The sequence below is a fragment of the Siniperca chuatsi genome, linkage group LG18 (assembly GCF_020085105.1).
Source record: "Siniperca chuatsi isolate FFG_IHB_CAS linkage group LG18, ASM2008510v1, whole genome shotgun sequence".
NCBI lineage: Eukaryota > Metazoa > Chordata > Actinopteri > Centrarchiformes > Sinipercidae > Siniperca > Siniperca chuatsi.
This window is the reverse complement of record NC_058059.1, coordinates 8,679,390-8,693,718: the sequence shown is the minus strand read 5'-3', so window position 1 is coordinate 8,693,718 and position 14,329 is coordinate 8,679,390. Positions and strand designations below refer to the sequence as shown.

Here is a 14,329-nt window from a genome sequence, read left to right as displayed (position 1 = left end):
AAAACAAAGTACATTTTGCTACTAATCTTTGTAACCTTGTAATACTTGCTGGACTTTTAGCCTACTTGGCACTGTGTACTTGTAATAGAGTATTTTTAAACGGTCTTATTGCTACTTTACCTTAAGTAAAGGATCCAAAAACTTCTTCCACTACTGGATAAGGAGGTTTTCACATAGGAGCCATCCCATTGCTGGAGGTAAAATTCCTGCGAGACGAAGATAAGGGCAATAAACTCCCACATCACACACTTTACGGCCCGAGTGACTCCATGGAGGAGTGCGCCCGCTAGTGTTCAGCCGCAATATTTCGCGATAAGTGAGACTCTGGGAGGGGAAGCAGAACAAACTGTAAGCTGCTGCTACCGGATCCATCTTGCTCGAAAAACAGGCGAGGGTGAAGGCTTTTTTTCAGCTTAGTATCTAAAAGACTGTATCGTTCCCCGTTAATCGCGCTGGGGAGCCCGAGGAGGGGCTGTGTCGCTGTTTGTAGGATGTCCCGACATGAGGGTGAGTTGATAAACAGGTCCACAGCGCCTTGGTTGCTGGCTACATTACCTGAGCAGCTAGCTCCTCAGCTAGCTTTGCTAAGTGTTTATTCAAGTAAGAGGGGGTGTTGCGTTTTTCGCGGCTTGTTTTCAGAGTTGTCCCAACATACACATGCTCGCTATCAGCAGCTCTGGTGTACATATATCTCTATCGCGTCTCCTAATTTGAGGCAAACGGTTGTAACTTCTCTTAACTCGTAACCTGTTCGCAATGATACGGCAACATTGCGGAGCTTAGCAGTTAGCCGTTGCTAGGTACTGCGTTACTGCGAGCAGGCTAATGTATGCTAACATAAGGAGTCGTTGGTGTAGCTGCGACTTAATGTTGCTTATACTGGCGCTCATAACTTCATTAGATGTACACTACGATATGTTATAATATAGCTATTATCATCTTTTGCTTACATTTTGGGTAACGTGTTAATTTAAGGACCCGTAGCTGTAATGTTAGCGCCATACTGTCCCGTCTGGTCACATAACCAAATGTTGTTAGCGAATGCACTGTCATCAAGAAGACAGAAAGTCTGAGGCCTCAGACCATAAACCAGTCACCAAGTTAGCTAGCTGGCAGGCTACTAGCTAGCTAGGGTTAAGTTACGGTATATTTAACTGCAAACCAGATGGGAGTTTAAGTGTGGCTCACATCAGTCACCATATAACGTTAGTTGTAGCAGGCCAGACAGGAGGTTAAACTGTTTAATTACCTCAGAAGTTGCTACGGTGTTAAATATGGCAAACATGAGTATAATAGTGAGATAGCTCCAATAGGACAAAGTGGAATGCTTAAGTAACTTGCTTTACCTTGTTTAAAGTAGGACAACACAGCTGCTTGGTAACTTGTTAAATTGTCCCGAGAGGCCAGGCTAGTCTTTGACATGAGGACACTCAGTGATCTTCCAGGCAGTCAAAATTCCTTGTTTAAGTGGGTTGTATAATCACATGAGCAAGGCACATGGTTTTTTATACTATTCAGGTGGTACTAATACCTGTCAGCCTCTGTAAAAACCTGCTGTGGTGCGACCAACCTTTAATCAACACGTAGAGCTGATAACTGCATATTGCCAGTTGATTTGTTTGTTCAATCGTGGGTTTGGTTAGTAGCCTAAATCTTACCTTTTGTGGAGGTTTTCTCATTATACTTTGAAGCTTTTTGTTGCAAGACGTCAGATCAATCTTAACAGAGGAAATTCCCTCAATACTTGCTTACCTACTGTGTTACCAACGTTTGCCAAATAAGGCGTTTTTTCCCTTCAAAGGAAATGTCAGTGAGGCAGGAGTTGGAATATTGTGTACAATGATAACTATGATGTGTCATAGAAAATAACTGGTTGTATCTGTAGAATAGTAAGCTAGTGCTTGATTAGTTCTTCACTGTAATCATGTAGTAAAGAGTGGACAAGCAGAAAGATGCAATAATATTTGATATGATGGCTTATAGTAATAGTAATAAGCTATTTGGAGAATATAGAAAAGGCTGACATTCTCTTTCTCTTGACCAATTTAGTTTATGTAGATATAGAAAAGTACAAAAAGCAACATGCTACCTTAAAATGTGTGGACAGTGCTATAAATGAGTAACAAAAGCTGTAATGAAAACAGCTTTCAGATGCTTCATATGTGTGTGGCATTCCTCTTTGAGACCTTGCTTGTGAAGTTTACTGGAATGCCAGAGTTCTTCATTGCTGGCACTTGTGGGTTGGTGCCACTCCAAAACACATGTAAGTGAGACTGGCCTACAGATAGAGATTGCTTTCCCACAGTCAGTGCAGTTATAAGGAATTTGTAACTTTATTGTCAGGTCCACATGTTTGACTTTACATTCTTTTCTCTTTTGCAGGTGTGAGCTGTGATGCATGTTTAAAAGGGAACTTTAGAGGAAGACGGTTCAAGTGTTTAATTTGCTACGACTACGACCTGTGTGCATCGTGCTACGAGAGCGGAGCCACAACAACAAGACATACCACAGAGCACCCCATGCAGTGTATATTAACCAGGGTAGACTATGGTAAGGACCTGCCTGAAAGCCCAGATAGAAACTTGTGTGGCTTACTGATCATACACATATTCAGCAGGCCTGTGTTATGCCATGAATATTATATTTTATAACTGTGCTTTAGCCCGCTGTGTGATTACAAATCATTCATCATGTTTTCAGTCATGCCTAATGACTTATTGAGCATAATTTTGTACTGAGGCTCATATATCTATATTAATAATTAAAATATTTATTGACAATAACAGTTCCTTTGTTTACTGTGTTCTTGCAGACCTGTATTATGGAGGAGACACTTTTTCAGTAGAGCAACCCCAGTCATTCACATGTCCTTACTGTGGCAAGATGGGTTTCACAGAGACGTCCCTACAGGAGCATGTCACCTCAGAACATGCAGAGACTTCCACAGAGGTGGTGAGTATACCACACACATTAAAGGATACGTTTACAGATTTTAAACCGTAGTTTTATGTATTAGTCATCAATAATGTCTCAGTAATGTCCACAACACTTTCAAATGTTGTCTTTGTTGCTGTAAGCAGCTCCAGCAGCCTAGTTTACTTCTGCAATCCACTGACCTACTGTAAACTGATGTTGTTAGATGGATGGATATATTTTTTTTTCTACTCTCGTCTGCCGGCATCACTACAGTTTAGTTTGCTATAGCTGTTGAGCGCTGCACTTCAGTCAGCTAAAATTACTTCCCAGAATGTACATGCAGAGCGTTGTCCATTGCTGAGTAAACTGAGCAAAGCAAGGCAGAGGGTCAGGGTGCTGCTGACAGTGCTGACACCTGCCTGGCTGGCTGACAGGTAGTCTATCGGACAACGGCAGCTCCACTAGCAGTTTTTTCCATCACCACTAGTGATGGAAAAAAGAGACCCTTGTAGCTCACAGGTAGAGCCAACTAGTAGTATTTGTGCTCCAATAGAACAGAGATTGTCATTGTGTAAAAGTGAGGGGATTTGATGGATAAGGCTGGTGTTATTCTGTACTTTTCTGATTTTCAACGAAGCCCATGAAAAGACCAAACTCAACAACGTGTTATTCCCTCTCTCAATACTTTACAACTACGCACCCTTGTCTGTTGCTCAGCCCCAAGGCCATTTGTTCCTACTAAGGATGCAAATTCTCAAAAAACACTCATTAATATATCGTTTCACTTTTTAGAACAGCTACAGTTGTGGTCAAAAGTTTACATACACTTGTAAAGAACATGTATGTCATGGCAGTTTGAGTTTCCAATAATTACTACAACTCTTAATTTTCTGTGATGGAATCATTGGAGCACATACATCTTTGTCACAAAAAACAGTCATGAAATTTGCTTCATTTATGACTTTATTATAGGTCTTCTGAAAATGTGACCAAAACTACTGGGTCAAAAATATACATACAGCAACTTCAACAATCAGTTGTGGTGATGTAGAAAGTTGGATCAATCAAATTTGCTCTGTGACATGACCTCTTTAACTTCTCATGAGTGCTTCTGATTGTCTACAGCTGGTGACTTGTCTGAGTCCATTTAAATAGGGCTCGTTTGATACTCATTAGACTCAACCATAAACACTATGACGGGCAAGTCTAAGGAGCTCAGCATGGATCTGAAGAAGTGGCTCATTGACTTGAACAAGTCAGGAAAGTCACTTGGAGCCATTTCAAAGCAGCTACAACTCCCAAGATCCAGTGTGCAAACAATTGTTTGAAAGTATATAGTGCATGGCACAGTTGTGTCACTGCCACGATCAGGAAGACCACACAAGCTATCAACTGCTGCTGAGAGAAAATTGGTCAGGAGTCGACCAAGAACCACCAAAAAGCAGGTCTGCGATGAATTAGAAGCTGCTGGAACACAGGTGTCGGTGTCCACAGTTAAGCGTATTTTATATCGCCATGGGCTGAAATGCTGCCGTGCAAGAAGGAAGCCCTTGCTCCAGAAGCGGCACCTTAAGGCTCGACTGAAGTTTGCTGCTGATCACGTGGACAAAGAAAAGGCCTTCTGGAGGAAAATTCTGTGGTCAGATGAAACAAAAACCGAGTTATTTGGCCACAATGACCAGACATATGTTTGGAGGAGAAAAGGTGAAGCGTTTAACCCCCAAAACACCATACCTACCGTCAAGCATGGTGGTGGTAGTATTATCCTCTGGGGCAGTTTTGCTGCCAGTGGAAGTGGTGCTTTACAGAAAGTGACTGGAATAATGAAGGAGGAGGATTACCTTCAAATTCTTCAGGGAAACCTAAAATCATCAGCCAGAAGGTTGGGACTTGGACGCAGTTGGGTGTATCAACAGGACAATGATCCCAAACACACATCAAAGGTGGTAAAGGAATGGCTAAATCAAGCTAGAATTAAAGTGTTAGAATGGCCTTCCCAAAGTCCTGACTTGAACCCCATCGAGATCATGTGGACTTTGCTGAAGAAACAAGTCCGTGTCAGAAAGCCAACAAATTTAGCTGAACTGCACCAAATCTGTCAAGAGGAGTGGCCAAAGATTCGACCAGAAGCTTGTCAGAAGCTTGTGGATGGCTACCAAAAGCGCCTAATCGAGGTGAAAATGGCCAAGTGACATTTAACCAAATATTAACATTGCTGTATGTATATTTTTGACCCAGTAGTTTTGGTCACATTTTCAGAAGATCTATAATAAAGTCATAAATGAAGCAAATTTCACGACTGTTTTTTGTGACAAAGAAGTATGTGCTCCAATGATTACACTTAATTTTCTTAATTTTCACAGAAAATTAAGAGTTGTAGTAATTATTGGAAACTCAAACTGCCATGACATACATGTTCTTTACAAGTGTATGTAAACTTTTGACCACAACTGTAAGTAATTTCCTAAAACAGCTGAGCACTGTAGTTTTTAGCAAATGTTACTCAAACAGGAGTAAATGGTGCATTTGTTTGGGACTATATTCAGCTGTGGATTAACACACATTTAGTGCACTAGTGAGTATTTACAGCAGCAGGATGGTGTATGTGGGAATGACTCAAAAGAAAGTACACTGTGTGTTCATCGTAAGGAAGAAACATGTCACCCAGCGCAACAATGTGGCTCATTCATGTGTTTTTAATAGTTTTTAGACAACAATGGACCTGTATGACACAGAGGAATAATATACTGTATGTCAGGGATTAGCTACACAAGCAATACTTGTTAGTGGGATCAGCTGAATATTGGTTTTAGTCTTTTCGTGGGATTCATTAACAATAAGTATAGTATAGAATAATGCCATCCTTGTCTTTCAGATATTATTTCATAGATGAACCAAAAAAAAACGGTGCCAACAGAAACAAGACAGCAGTTAAAGAGGAAGTGTTTCTTTGACCTGTTGCTGTGTTTGTATATTGCAGTTAATGTACAGGATGTAATTTGCAAGGGTGTTACATTGAGAATCTGATGCACATCAGCCTCTGGTGTGTACGTGCTGTGATACAGGCGCTGTGAGAAAAAGAATGTGATATGTAGTAATTGTTTTAATGGACTCATTTGTGGAGAAATTTTTTTGTATGAATAAAGTTTCATGGTCTGCACTGCGGTGTGTGCAGGCTTATTTTCACAATTAATCACTTTGTCAGAAAACAATGAGAAATTTCCCACAGTCTAAGGTGATGTATTCATTAATCAATAATTTGACCAATTGTTGAAGCACTGGTTTGATTTCAGTGGGTCTTACTGGGCTTAAATCCATATGATGTCCACTTCAGAGATTATCATCACTCTTAACCACAGTTAAATGATACTACTACCTACACAAAAGAGACAAGGGGCTGTACCTCTTTAAGGCATTCTTCAGTCAGAGTTGCTCAGTCAATAAACATGTCCACATTGTCTCATTGTGCAGTCTTTGAAATAATTTGTAAATCTGCTCATATTGGTACATTAAGTATTTACTCATGACCACCCTTTTCGTCTTAATAGGGGAACTCCACCGATTTTACACATCAAAGTCTGTTTACAGATTTTGGGGAGTGCAACTGCATATGTGGGGAAAAAAGTAGCATAAAGCCTTGAAGTTGATAAATTGCCTCAAGTGATGTCACTTGAGTCAGCGTCAGTTGGGGCTGAAGACTACAATTTTGAAACTGAAAAAATATCTGGGGGTGTGGAGTTAGAAAGAAGTGAGCTCACCAGACCTCTGTAGCTCGCTCCTCATATCTGCTTGAGGCTCGAGGCTACATTAGTCGCTACTAGTGTGTTACATCCGAATATCTGACTGAACTGTTGGTGGTTGAATTGCATTGTGGGTGCATTGATTTTGATAAATCGTTTTTTGTTTTTGTTTTTTACTAGTCCAGCAATGTTATAGGAGTGCAATGCTGAATCGTACTCTTTTAACTCACTTAATTGGGTATTTTGTAAACAGCCCTGTAGTCTAAACTTTTAGTAAGCATGTACAATAGCTCTCAGATGTGCCACTTGTTACGATGCTGCACACTAACAAAATTTGAACAGTGTAAAACTTTACTCTTTAAAAAAGTTACGTTTTTTCAATTTTGCTTAGTACTTCTATATTGTTTCATTGTAGGGTGATGGACATGACAAAATTTTGTTCAGCGAAAGAACATTCATCTCAAACAGAAACCTCTCACGCTCTCTCGTTTCAGATCTGTCCAATATGTGCTGCCCTGCCAGGAGGGGACCCCAACCACGTCACAGATGACTTCACAGCTCACCTCACACTTGAGCACAGAGCGCCAAGAGATTTAATATCCTTTCTGTGTCTCCACACACTAGTGTTTACATAACGATGTGTTTACGTATATTGTTTCAATGTCCACAAAATATTGATACCATACATTGTGTCACATTACTGCATTTACCCTTAACAGTCCCCTTTTACGATGAGTCCAGCAGTGTTCGACATGTACGCAGGATGTTCCACCCTGGACGAGGACTAGGCGGCCCCAGAGCACGACGGACAAATATGCACTTTACTAGTGGCTCCACAGGGGGACTTTCATCCTCCTCATCACAGAGCTCCACTTACACACCCAGTAACAGAGAGGCTATGGACCCAATCGCAGGTGAGAATCAGGGGTTATACTGGTGTACTCTGCAGATTATACTCTTCACATTGGGGGTTGGATCCTTCACTAGTACACATCTGATGGTAAAAACTAATTATATACCATCAAAACCCCTTCATTGTATGGCTGATAACCATCTATTTCCAATCTACAGGTAAAACATGAACTTTTTTAGCCAGTTGTAGCTTCAAACATTACTTATCTAAAATTGGTAAAATATTTTCTTTGTGTAGATAACTTGTATGTATTGCCCTTATGCCAGCATTTTTATCAAATCTTTGCGCATACAGAAATCTCATTAAATAATTCTAACCATAAAACTCAGGGGTAATGATAATGATTACAATAAAAGTATAACAGTAACTTTTATTTTTATCTCTCATCATTATGGTGTGGAGTGCATTATGTTTTCATCAGTCAGGTTGAGTAGTCTCATAAATGTGAACAATTTAAGTCAAGAACAATACAAACAAAAGCCCCCTTTTAATCTAACATGGGAATTTTTTTTCTCAGCTAACCAGTAAGTTTAACTTAAGCTAAAAACAATTGTTTACCATCCGGGGCATATTTTACGGTGGCCACTAAGGACAAAACACATACAAAAGCACAAACATTAAGGGAATGCTCTCCAAATCCAAACATGCTACAATTTGTAAAACACATTAAAAAGTGAAAACACAAATGTGTCTTAATGTTTCCACATTTGTATGTGTTTCACAGCTTGTAACATTTTTGGATTTGGAGCGCCTTTACTCAATGTTTGTGCTTTTGTATGTCTTTTGTCCTTCGGGGCCGCTGTAATATTTAACTCTTGTAACAGCCAAGTGTGTACATAAGCATAGCTCAAACTGCAGATACTAGCTTAAACTGCCTTTTGCATGGACTTTAGTTTGTATTTGTGTATCTATATTTAGTCGTTTGGATTAACTGTCCTCTCATAATAACACGTCATACAAAGCAGGCGGACATTTCCTACTAAACAGATTTTTTTGTCTTTACCTAAATGTTACTGGGTCAAGGCAGTTTTATAAAATCTATATTTTGGTGTCACCTGAATTTTTGGCACTGTTTTCTCAGTGTACACACATGCTAAAACCAGTGACTGTGTAATCAATCTATGTTTCTGATCACATTTTATGATCTCTAATCTTTTCTTTCCTCATCTTGTAGAAAACAAAAATCAGAAAAGATATCAACCAAACCCATAATGGCTGATCATAGTCCTAGCAGGTTTTTGTTAAATCATGTTGGTCACTTGCTTGTCTGTCAAATGACCATATATTACATTATATACAGTATACACGACCATATGTTATGGAATTCCTGTATTCTTTCTTTTCTCTGTCCTTCATATCTTCTTACAGGTATCCTTAGTGTTGTCTTTTGAAATCATGACTTATTTAGAAACAGCCAACAGTGAAGCCTGTTTTTGTCTCCTGCAGAGTTGTTGTCTCAGCTGTCAGGTGTGCGGCGTGCAGCAGGGGGGCAAATAAACTCATCAGGGCCTTCAGCCTCCCAGCTCCAGCAGCTCCAGATGCAACTGCAGTTGGAGCGGCAGCAGGCTCAGGCAGCACGACAGCAAGTGGAGACAGGCCGCCACGCGACACGACGCAGCAACAACCCAGGCAACTCTGGCACCACCATCCCTCCACCCAACACAGGAACTGCCAACACTGCCACTGTGGGTGAAAGCAATCCCTCATCCTCGTCCCACAGCTCCCAGTTCCTATTAGCACGGTGAGTGTGGCCAGTCGGTCAGTTTTATAGTTTGGGTTACAACAGTCAGTGAACACAATTGAAGATGGACACAATTCAAAGCCCTTTTGATGGTTAATTTTGCCTGCACCGCGTTTTATAGTGACAAATGTTCATATGATGATACAATTTTAATGAGAATCATAATAATGACTTCTATTAATACTGTTGGTTATAAATCGTTTGATTATTAACTGGTGAAAAGCTAACCATTAATAAATCTGTTAACGGCACAGATCGTGTGTGTCTTGTTACGGTTAAGTTACTCTGTTGATCTCAAAGGATAAGTTCAGTGATATTTTATGTTTTTGTTATTGTCAACAAATCCCAAAATCCCGCTCAAAGACCAGAACCATCGATGCGTTAGTGCAGCTCTCAGTACCTTCCGGTTTTCCTCTCTCAGCCCCAAGCCCAAAACAGACCTTGAATATATATTTACGTTTTTATGAAAGGCTAAATATTTTCCTAAAACAACTTTGAAGTGTAGTTTGTAGCAAATGTTTCTCAAACAGAAAACATAGAGCATTTATTGGGGACTATTTTCAGCTATGGATTTAGTGCACTAGCGAGTATTTACGGCAGCAGGACTGTTTGCGGAATTGACTCAAAATAAACTGCAGTGCCCGTGTTCATCGTAATGAAGCAACATGTCAGCAGTGCAACAGTGTGGCTCATTGATGTGTTTTTAATAGTCTTTGGATACTTGTCAGAAGGATCAATTCATTATTGGTAGATAACTTGTTAACACATTTTCTGACATTGAAGCTGATCTTTAATTGCAAACTACAATGTAATAATTTCTGTTGTAAGTCAAGTAAATTTCAATCTTCAAACCTTCAGGTTAGTCAACTATCAAAATAACAAGTAGTTCCTCCCAACTCTGAAGTCACAACTTAACACAGGAAATAGACAATCTTATGTTCCCTGTCTGTTTTTTATTTAGAACAGAAAACATTTTAACTGGAGATGCATATCATCTGAATGAATTTAAATTTAATGTTTACTATTTTCCCCAGGTTAAATGAACCTAAGATGTCCGAAGCAGAGCGGCAGTTTCTAGAAGGAGAGCGCGCAGACCGCAGCCTGTTTGTCCAGGAGTTGCTTTTGTCTACGCTGATGCACGAAGAGAGCTCTTCTTCTGATGAGGAAGAGCGTCGAGACTTCGCTGACTTCGGAGCGATGGGCTGTGTGGATATCATGCCTTTAGATGTGGCGTTGGAGAACCTCCAGCTTAGAGAGCGCAGCTCTACGGCGAAGGAGCCTCCGCCGCCTCCTCTTTGATGTCCGAGCATCAAGCAGACTGTGTCCTCTCTGCTGCAACTGTCAGTGATGGGCAGCAAACAGCAGCAGTCCTCCCTGGCATCACCCTCTTTTCTCCCTCCTCTATTTTCTGAGTTTGTTTTTGGTGATTGTAATTTCAGGCCTGTCACCAGTTTTGTTACATTGTAAACAAAAATAAATGAGAGCAAGTGGGATAAATGTGCGAGTGCGAAATAGCAACTGAGTGAGCAAGCGAGAGAAGAGAAATATATAAATATATATATAAAATATATATGAAGTTGATAATCAATCCACATAACTTTTCTTTATCAGGTAAATGTTACAGGCAGCTGTGGCAGACCTTGGCTTCCTGTGACATGCAAACGGCTCTCCGTATAAATACTCCACATTCACAAGTCAAGAGTGCATAGGCTCCTCTGATGAAGCTGCTGTGTGTTTATGACTATTAATAAATAAAAAGTGCTTGGATGGGTTACCATAACTACTGCATGCAGTTATTTGCCGCGTGCATGACTTTTAATGACCTTGTCATTAAAATTTGTTTTTTTTTTTAATATCCCAAAGCTTTCAACTGTTTTTAAATGGTTATTTCAAACCTCGTTAAGTATTGAAAATTTAGTAATTTACAAAACTGACATGCGGAAATTTAACACTAACAGTATGTTTTGTTAGGTTTGCTTTGAGTATATATAATGAAGAGAAAACAATTGGATTCAGCAGTAGCTTCTGAAGAAATGCTGCAGTATGTGTGTGTCTCTCAGCTCCAGAATGCCTTTTCTCTGTGACGACTGTCTGAATATGTCGAATGCTGTGCTGACAGCAGCAGAGCTCCGACCACATGCATCCAATGTATACTAGGAACAGAAGAAAAGAGCTTTTTCCTAGATGTTAATGTTTAGTGATAAGCTGTTTAGGCACAGTATAATTTATAGATAAGTACAGACGCCCAACTACAGTATGTCCATTGCTCATTCACACTATTTTCTGGCATTCACATTGCTTATAGACAGGCCCAGTGAGACCACGTGCTTTAGACGGCTTGTATGAATTTCTTTGCTGGTTAACGGGAGCTTGAGACTTTCCACGCTGCGGTTTTGTTTTGTTTTTTTTAAAGAGAAGGCATTCTTATTTTTTCTGCTAAGGTTAGCACTTTCTATTTATTCATGTTTGTTTTCTGATTCTTTTGAGCCTTGATATGAATCATGCCACCTTCATGCCTATACTTTTACCCTCTATGTAAAATACAATGAGATGTATATTGAATTTGTGCGTTAACTTTCATAATGGTTCTAAGACATGGGCAAACATTTTTTTTAAATGTAAATTTAGAGTACAATAAATATAAACTGCACACAGCTTTTGATGAAACCAAGAGACCATCACACCTTTGCACCTTGTGTTGTTGTTGTGATTCCACAGATGTTTGTTTAGCTGGCATGATTTCATAAATTTAAAATCTTTTTGTCTGCATGAGGAGAGAAGATGGGAACATTTGCAACTCTTCAGGCTCTACGTTACTTTAACCACCCATAGTTAGCATTTATAAGTATATAAACATTGAATAAATAATTTATAACACTATATGTAGTAAGCAGATAGAAATGTTTATTAATGTATTTGTCTACAACTATAACTCCTGTGGGCCCCCATAAGTGGCGGCTGGTGTATAAACAAATAATGAATGACAATATAGCAAAACAAAAGTAAAAAGTTATAATTATTGACATACATTTATAAACACTTGCAATGTCCTGCGTACAGTAGCTACATCATGGTGTGTTATAAACCATTTATTAAATGTTTATATGCTTATAAATGCTAAATGGGTTTAAAGTAAAATGTTACCGGTAAACTTTTTCTTGAGTGCTCTGAAAGACAACATCAGTAAATATAATAACATGCAGCATAAAAAAATATAGTATGAAAGCAGACACTAAGTCAGTGCACACCCTGCAGTCAGCATGTTTAAACCAGAGAAGCACTAACGACATTTATGTACTCAACTGAGCAGTTCTCAGGCACCACCTCACACTTTTTTGGGTGTTAATGAATGAGCGACAAAAGGGGGGGTTCGTTTATTTCCTGCAGCAGACACACCGAAGCTTCCCTCAGAGGGCAGTAGGTGAGCCCCTCATGAAAGACATGAGATACATCTGTTAATGAAGATGCCCTTGATGGATTGTCCCAGCAACTGTCCCACCAGTCTGAGTCTCACCACTAGCATTGCAGTACATTAAGGTAGGTTACGCACCATGTAGCTTAAGCATTTTTCAGTCTATAAACTTCTCTATGTGTGTTTCAATTGCGATGATATGATACCATAGAAATACATAAACCTTGGCACAATATACTTTCCTAAGAACAGTTAAGTAGCTGTTGCCACTGGTTTGTCCCTGTGTGTGTATATGTGTGTGAGGCCTTTTAGGGCAGCTGTCCTTGTCACTCAGTAGTTATTGTTAGAAACAAATGGTGCCCATGCAATGCCTGTCATGACACATGTTGGTTCTTTTTAAAATAGCCCACTAGCAAAAGTAATGGTGAAACAGATTAAATGTCAATGTCAATCACACCTTAACAGACAATCTCCCAGTGCGTGGTGTTCAGATTGTCCAAAGCCTTGAGAGGACAAGCTATCAGGTCGAGAAAGCTGGCTGACTGAGATGGTCTTACAAAATATATTTTAAACCTAAGAAATCAGCCATCTGGTTTGATGCTCAGACAAATCCTGCAAAATGTAACGCTGCATTAAAAGTCAAAAAACAAAATATTTTTACAAAAAATAGAAATTTGACAGATTAAATCTTCTGATTGGTCACAAGTAGTGGTGGAAAGTAACTGTACGTACAAAAACTGTACTGAAGTACAAATTTGAAGTACTTGTACTTTTACTTGAGTGTTTTCTTTTCATGCTACATTATACTTCTACTCCACTACATTTCAAAAAGAAATATTGTACTTTTTATTCCAGCGCATTTATCTGACTTTAGTTACTGGTTTCTTTACAGATTAAGATTTTTGCATAGAAAACATATAAAGAGTTTATAAAATATGATGCTTTGTAATAAATTAAACTACCCAACAGTATATATAAGTACTATTAAGCTATTAGTATAAGTATAAGCTATTAGTCGATTAATCAATTAGTCAACTGCCAGAAAATTAATTGCCAACGATTTTGATCATCGTTTAAGTAAGTTTTCATGCAAAAACATTTCATGGTTCCGGCTTCTCAAATGTGGAGATTTGCTGCTTTTCCTTTTAATTATTTAATTTATTTTTAATAATTTTGAGGTTTGGACTGTTGGTTGGACACAACAAGCATCGTGAAGGCCTCACTTTGGGCTCTGGTCATTGTGACGGCATTTCTCACTATTTTCTGAAGTTTTACAAACCAAACAATCAATCGATTAATGGAGAAAATAATCAGCAGATTATTCCCTAATAATAACAATCATTCAGTTTCAGTCCTATACAAAATAGTTATAAATGAGCTCCACCTCAGCCTATTACAACAGTAAAATCCTGCTTGTACATTAATGCACGAGTAATAATAATCTAATGATATAATATGTAAGAAGAACAGTCACAGGTGCCGTTTTTCTGCATTGAGTACTTTTACTTTTAATATTTTAACTACATTTTCCTGATTATACTTACATACTTTTACTAAAGTAACATTTTCAATGCAGGACTTTTACTTGTGATGTTACTCCACCGCTA

General features: G+C 39.0%; 1 protein-coding gene across 1 annotated transcript; it reads left to right on the top strand.

The window, feature by feature from the left end:
- Window positions 1–295: 295 nt before the first annotated feature.
- Window positions 296–11,991, top strand: kcmf1 (potassium channel modulatory factor 1). The gene is made up of 7 exons (XM_044174159.1): window positions 296–507; window positions 2,383–2,550; window positions 2,813–2,952; window positions 7,151–7,252; window positions 7,387–7,570; window positions 9,016–9,310; window positions 10,345–11,991. Exons 1-7 carry the CDS (start codon window positions 492–494, stop codon window positions 10,607–10,609), a joined length of 1,170 nt encoding a protein of 389 aa, XP_044030094.1. The 5' UTR covers window positions 296–491; the 3' UTR covers window positions 10,610–11,991.
- The last annotated feature ends 2,338 nt before the right edge of the window (window positions 11,992–14,329 follow it).

What these genes read in the sequence shown, in the direction of transcription:
- kcmf1 (XM_044174159.1), top strand. An exon ending in CAGAGACTTCCACAGAGGTG is followed by an intron (nt 2,953 to 7,150) that starts GTGAGTATACCA and finishes CTCTCGTTTCAG; the next exon opens with ATCTGTCCAATATGTGCTGC. An exon ending in GGCTATGGACCCAATCGCAG is followed by an intron (nt 7,571 to 9,015) that starts GTGAGAATCAGG and finishes TGTCTCCTGCAG; the next exon opens with AGTTGTTGTCTCAGCTGTCA.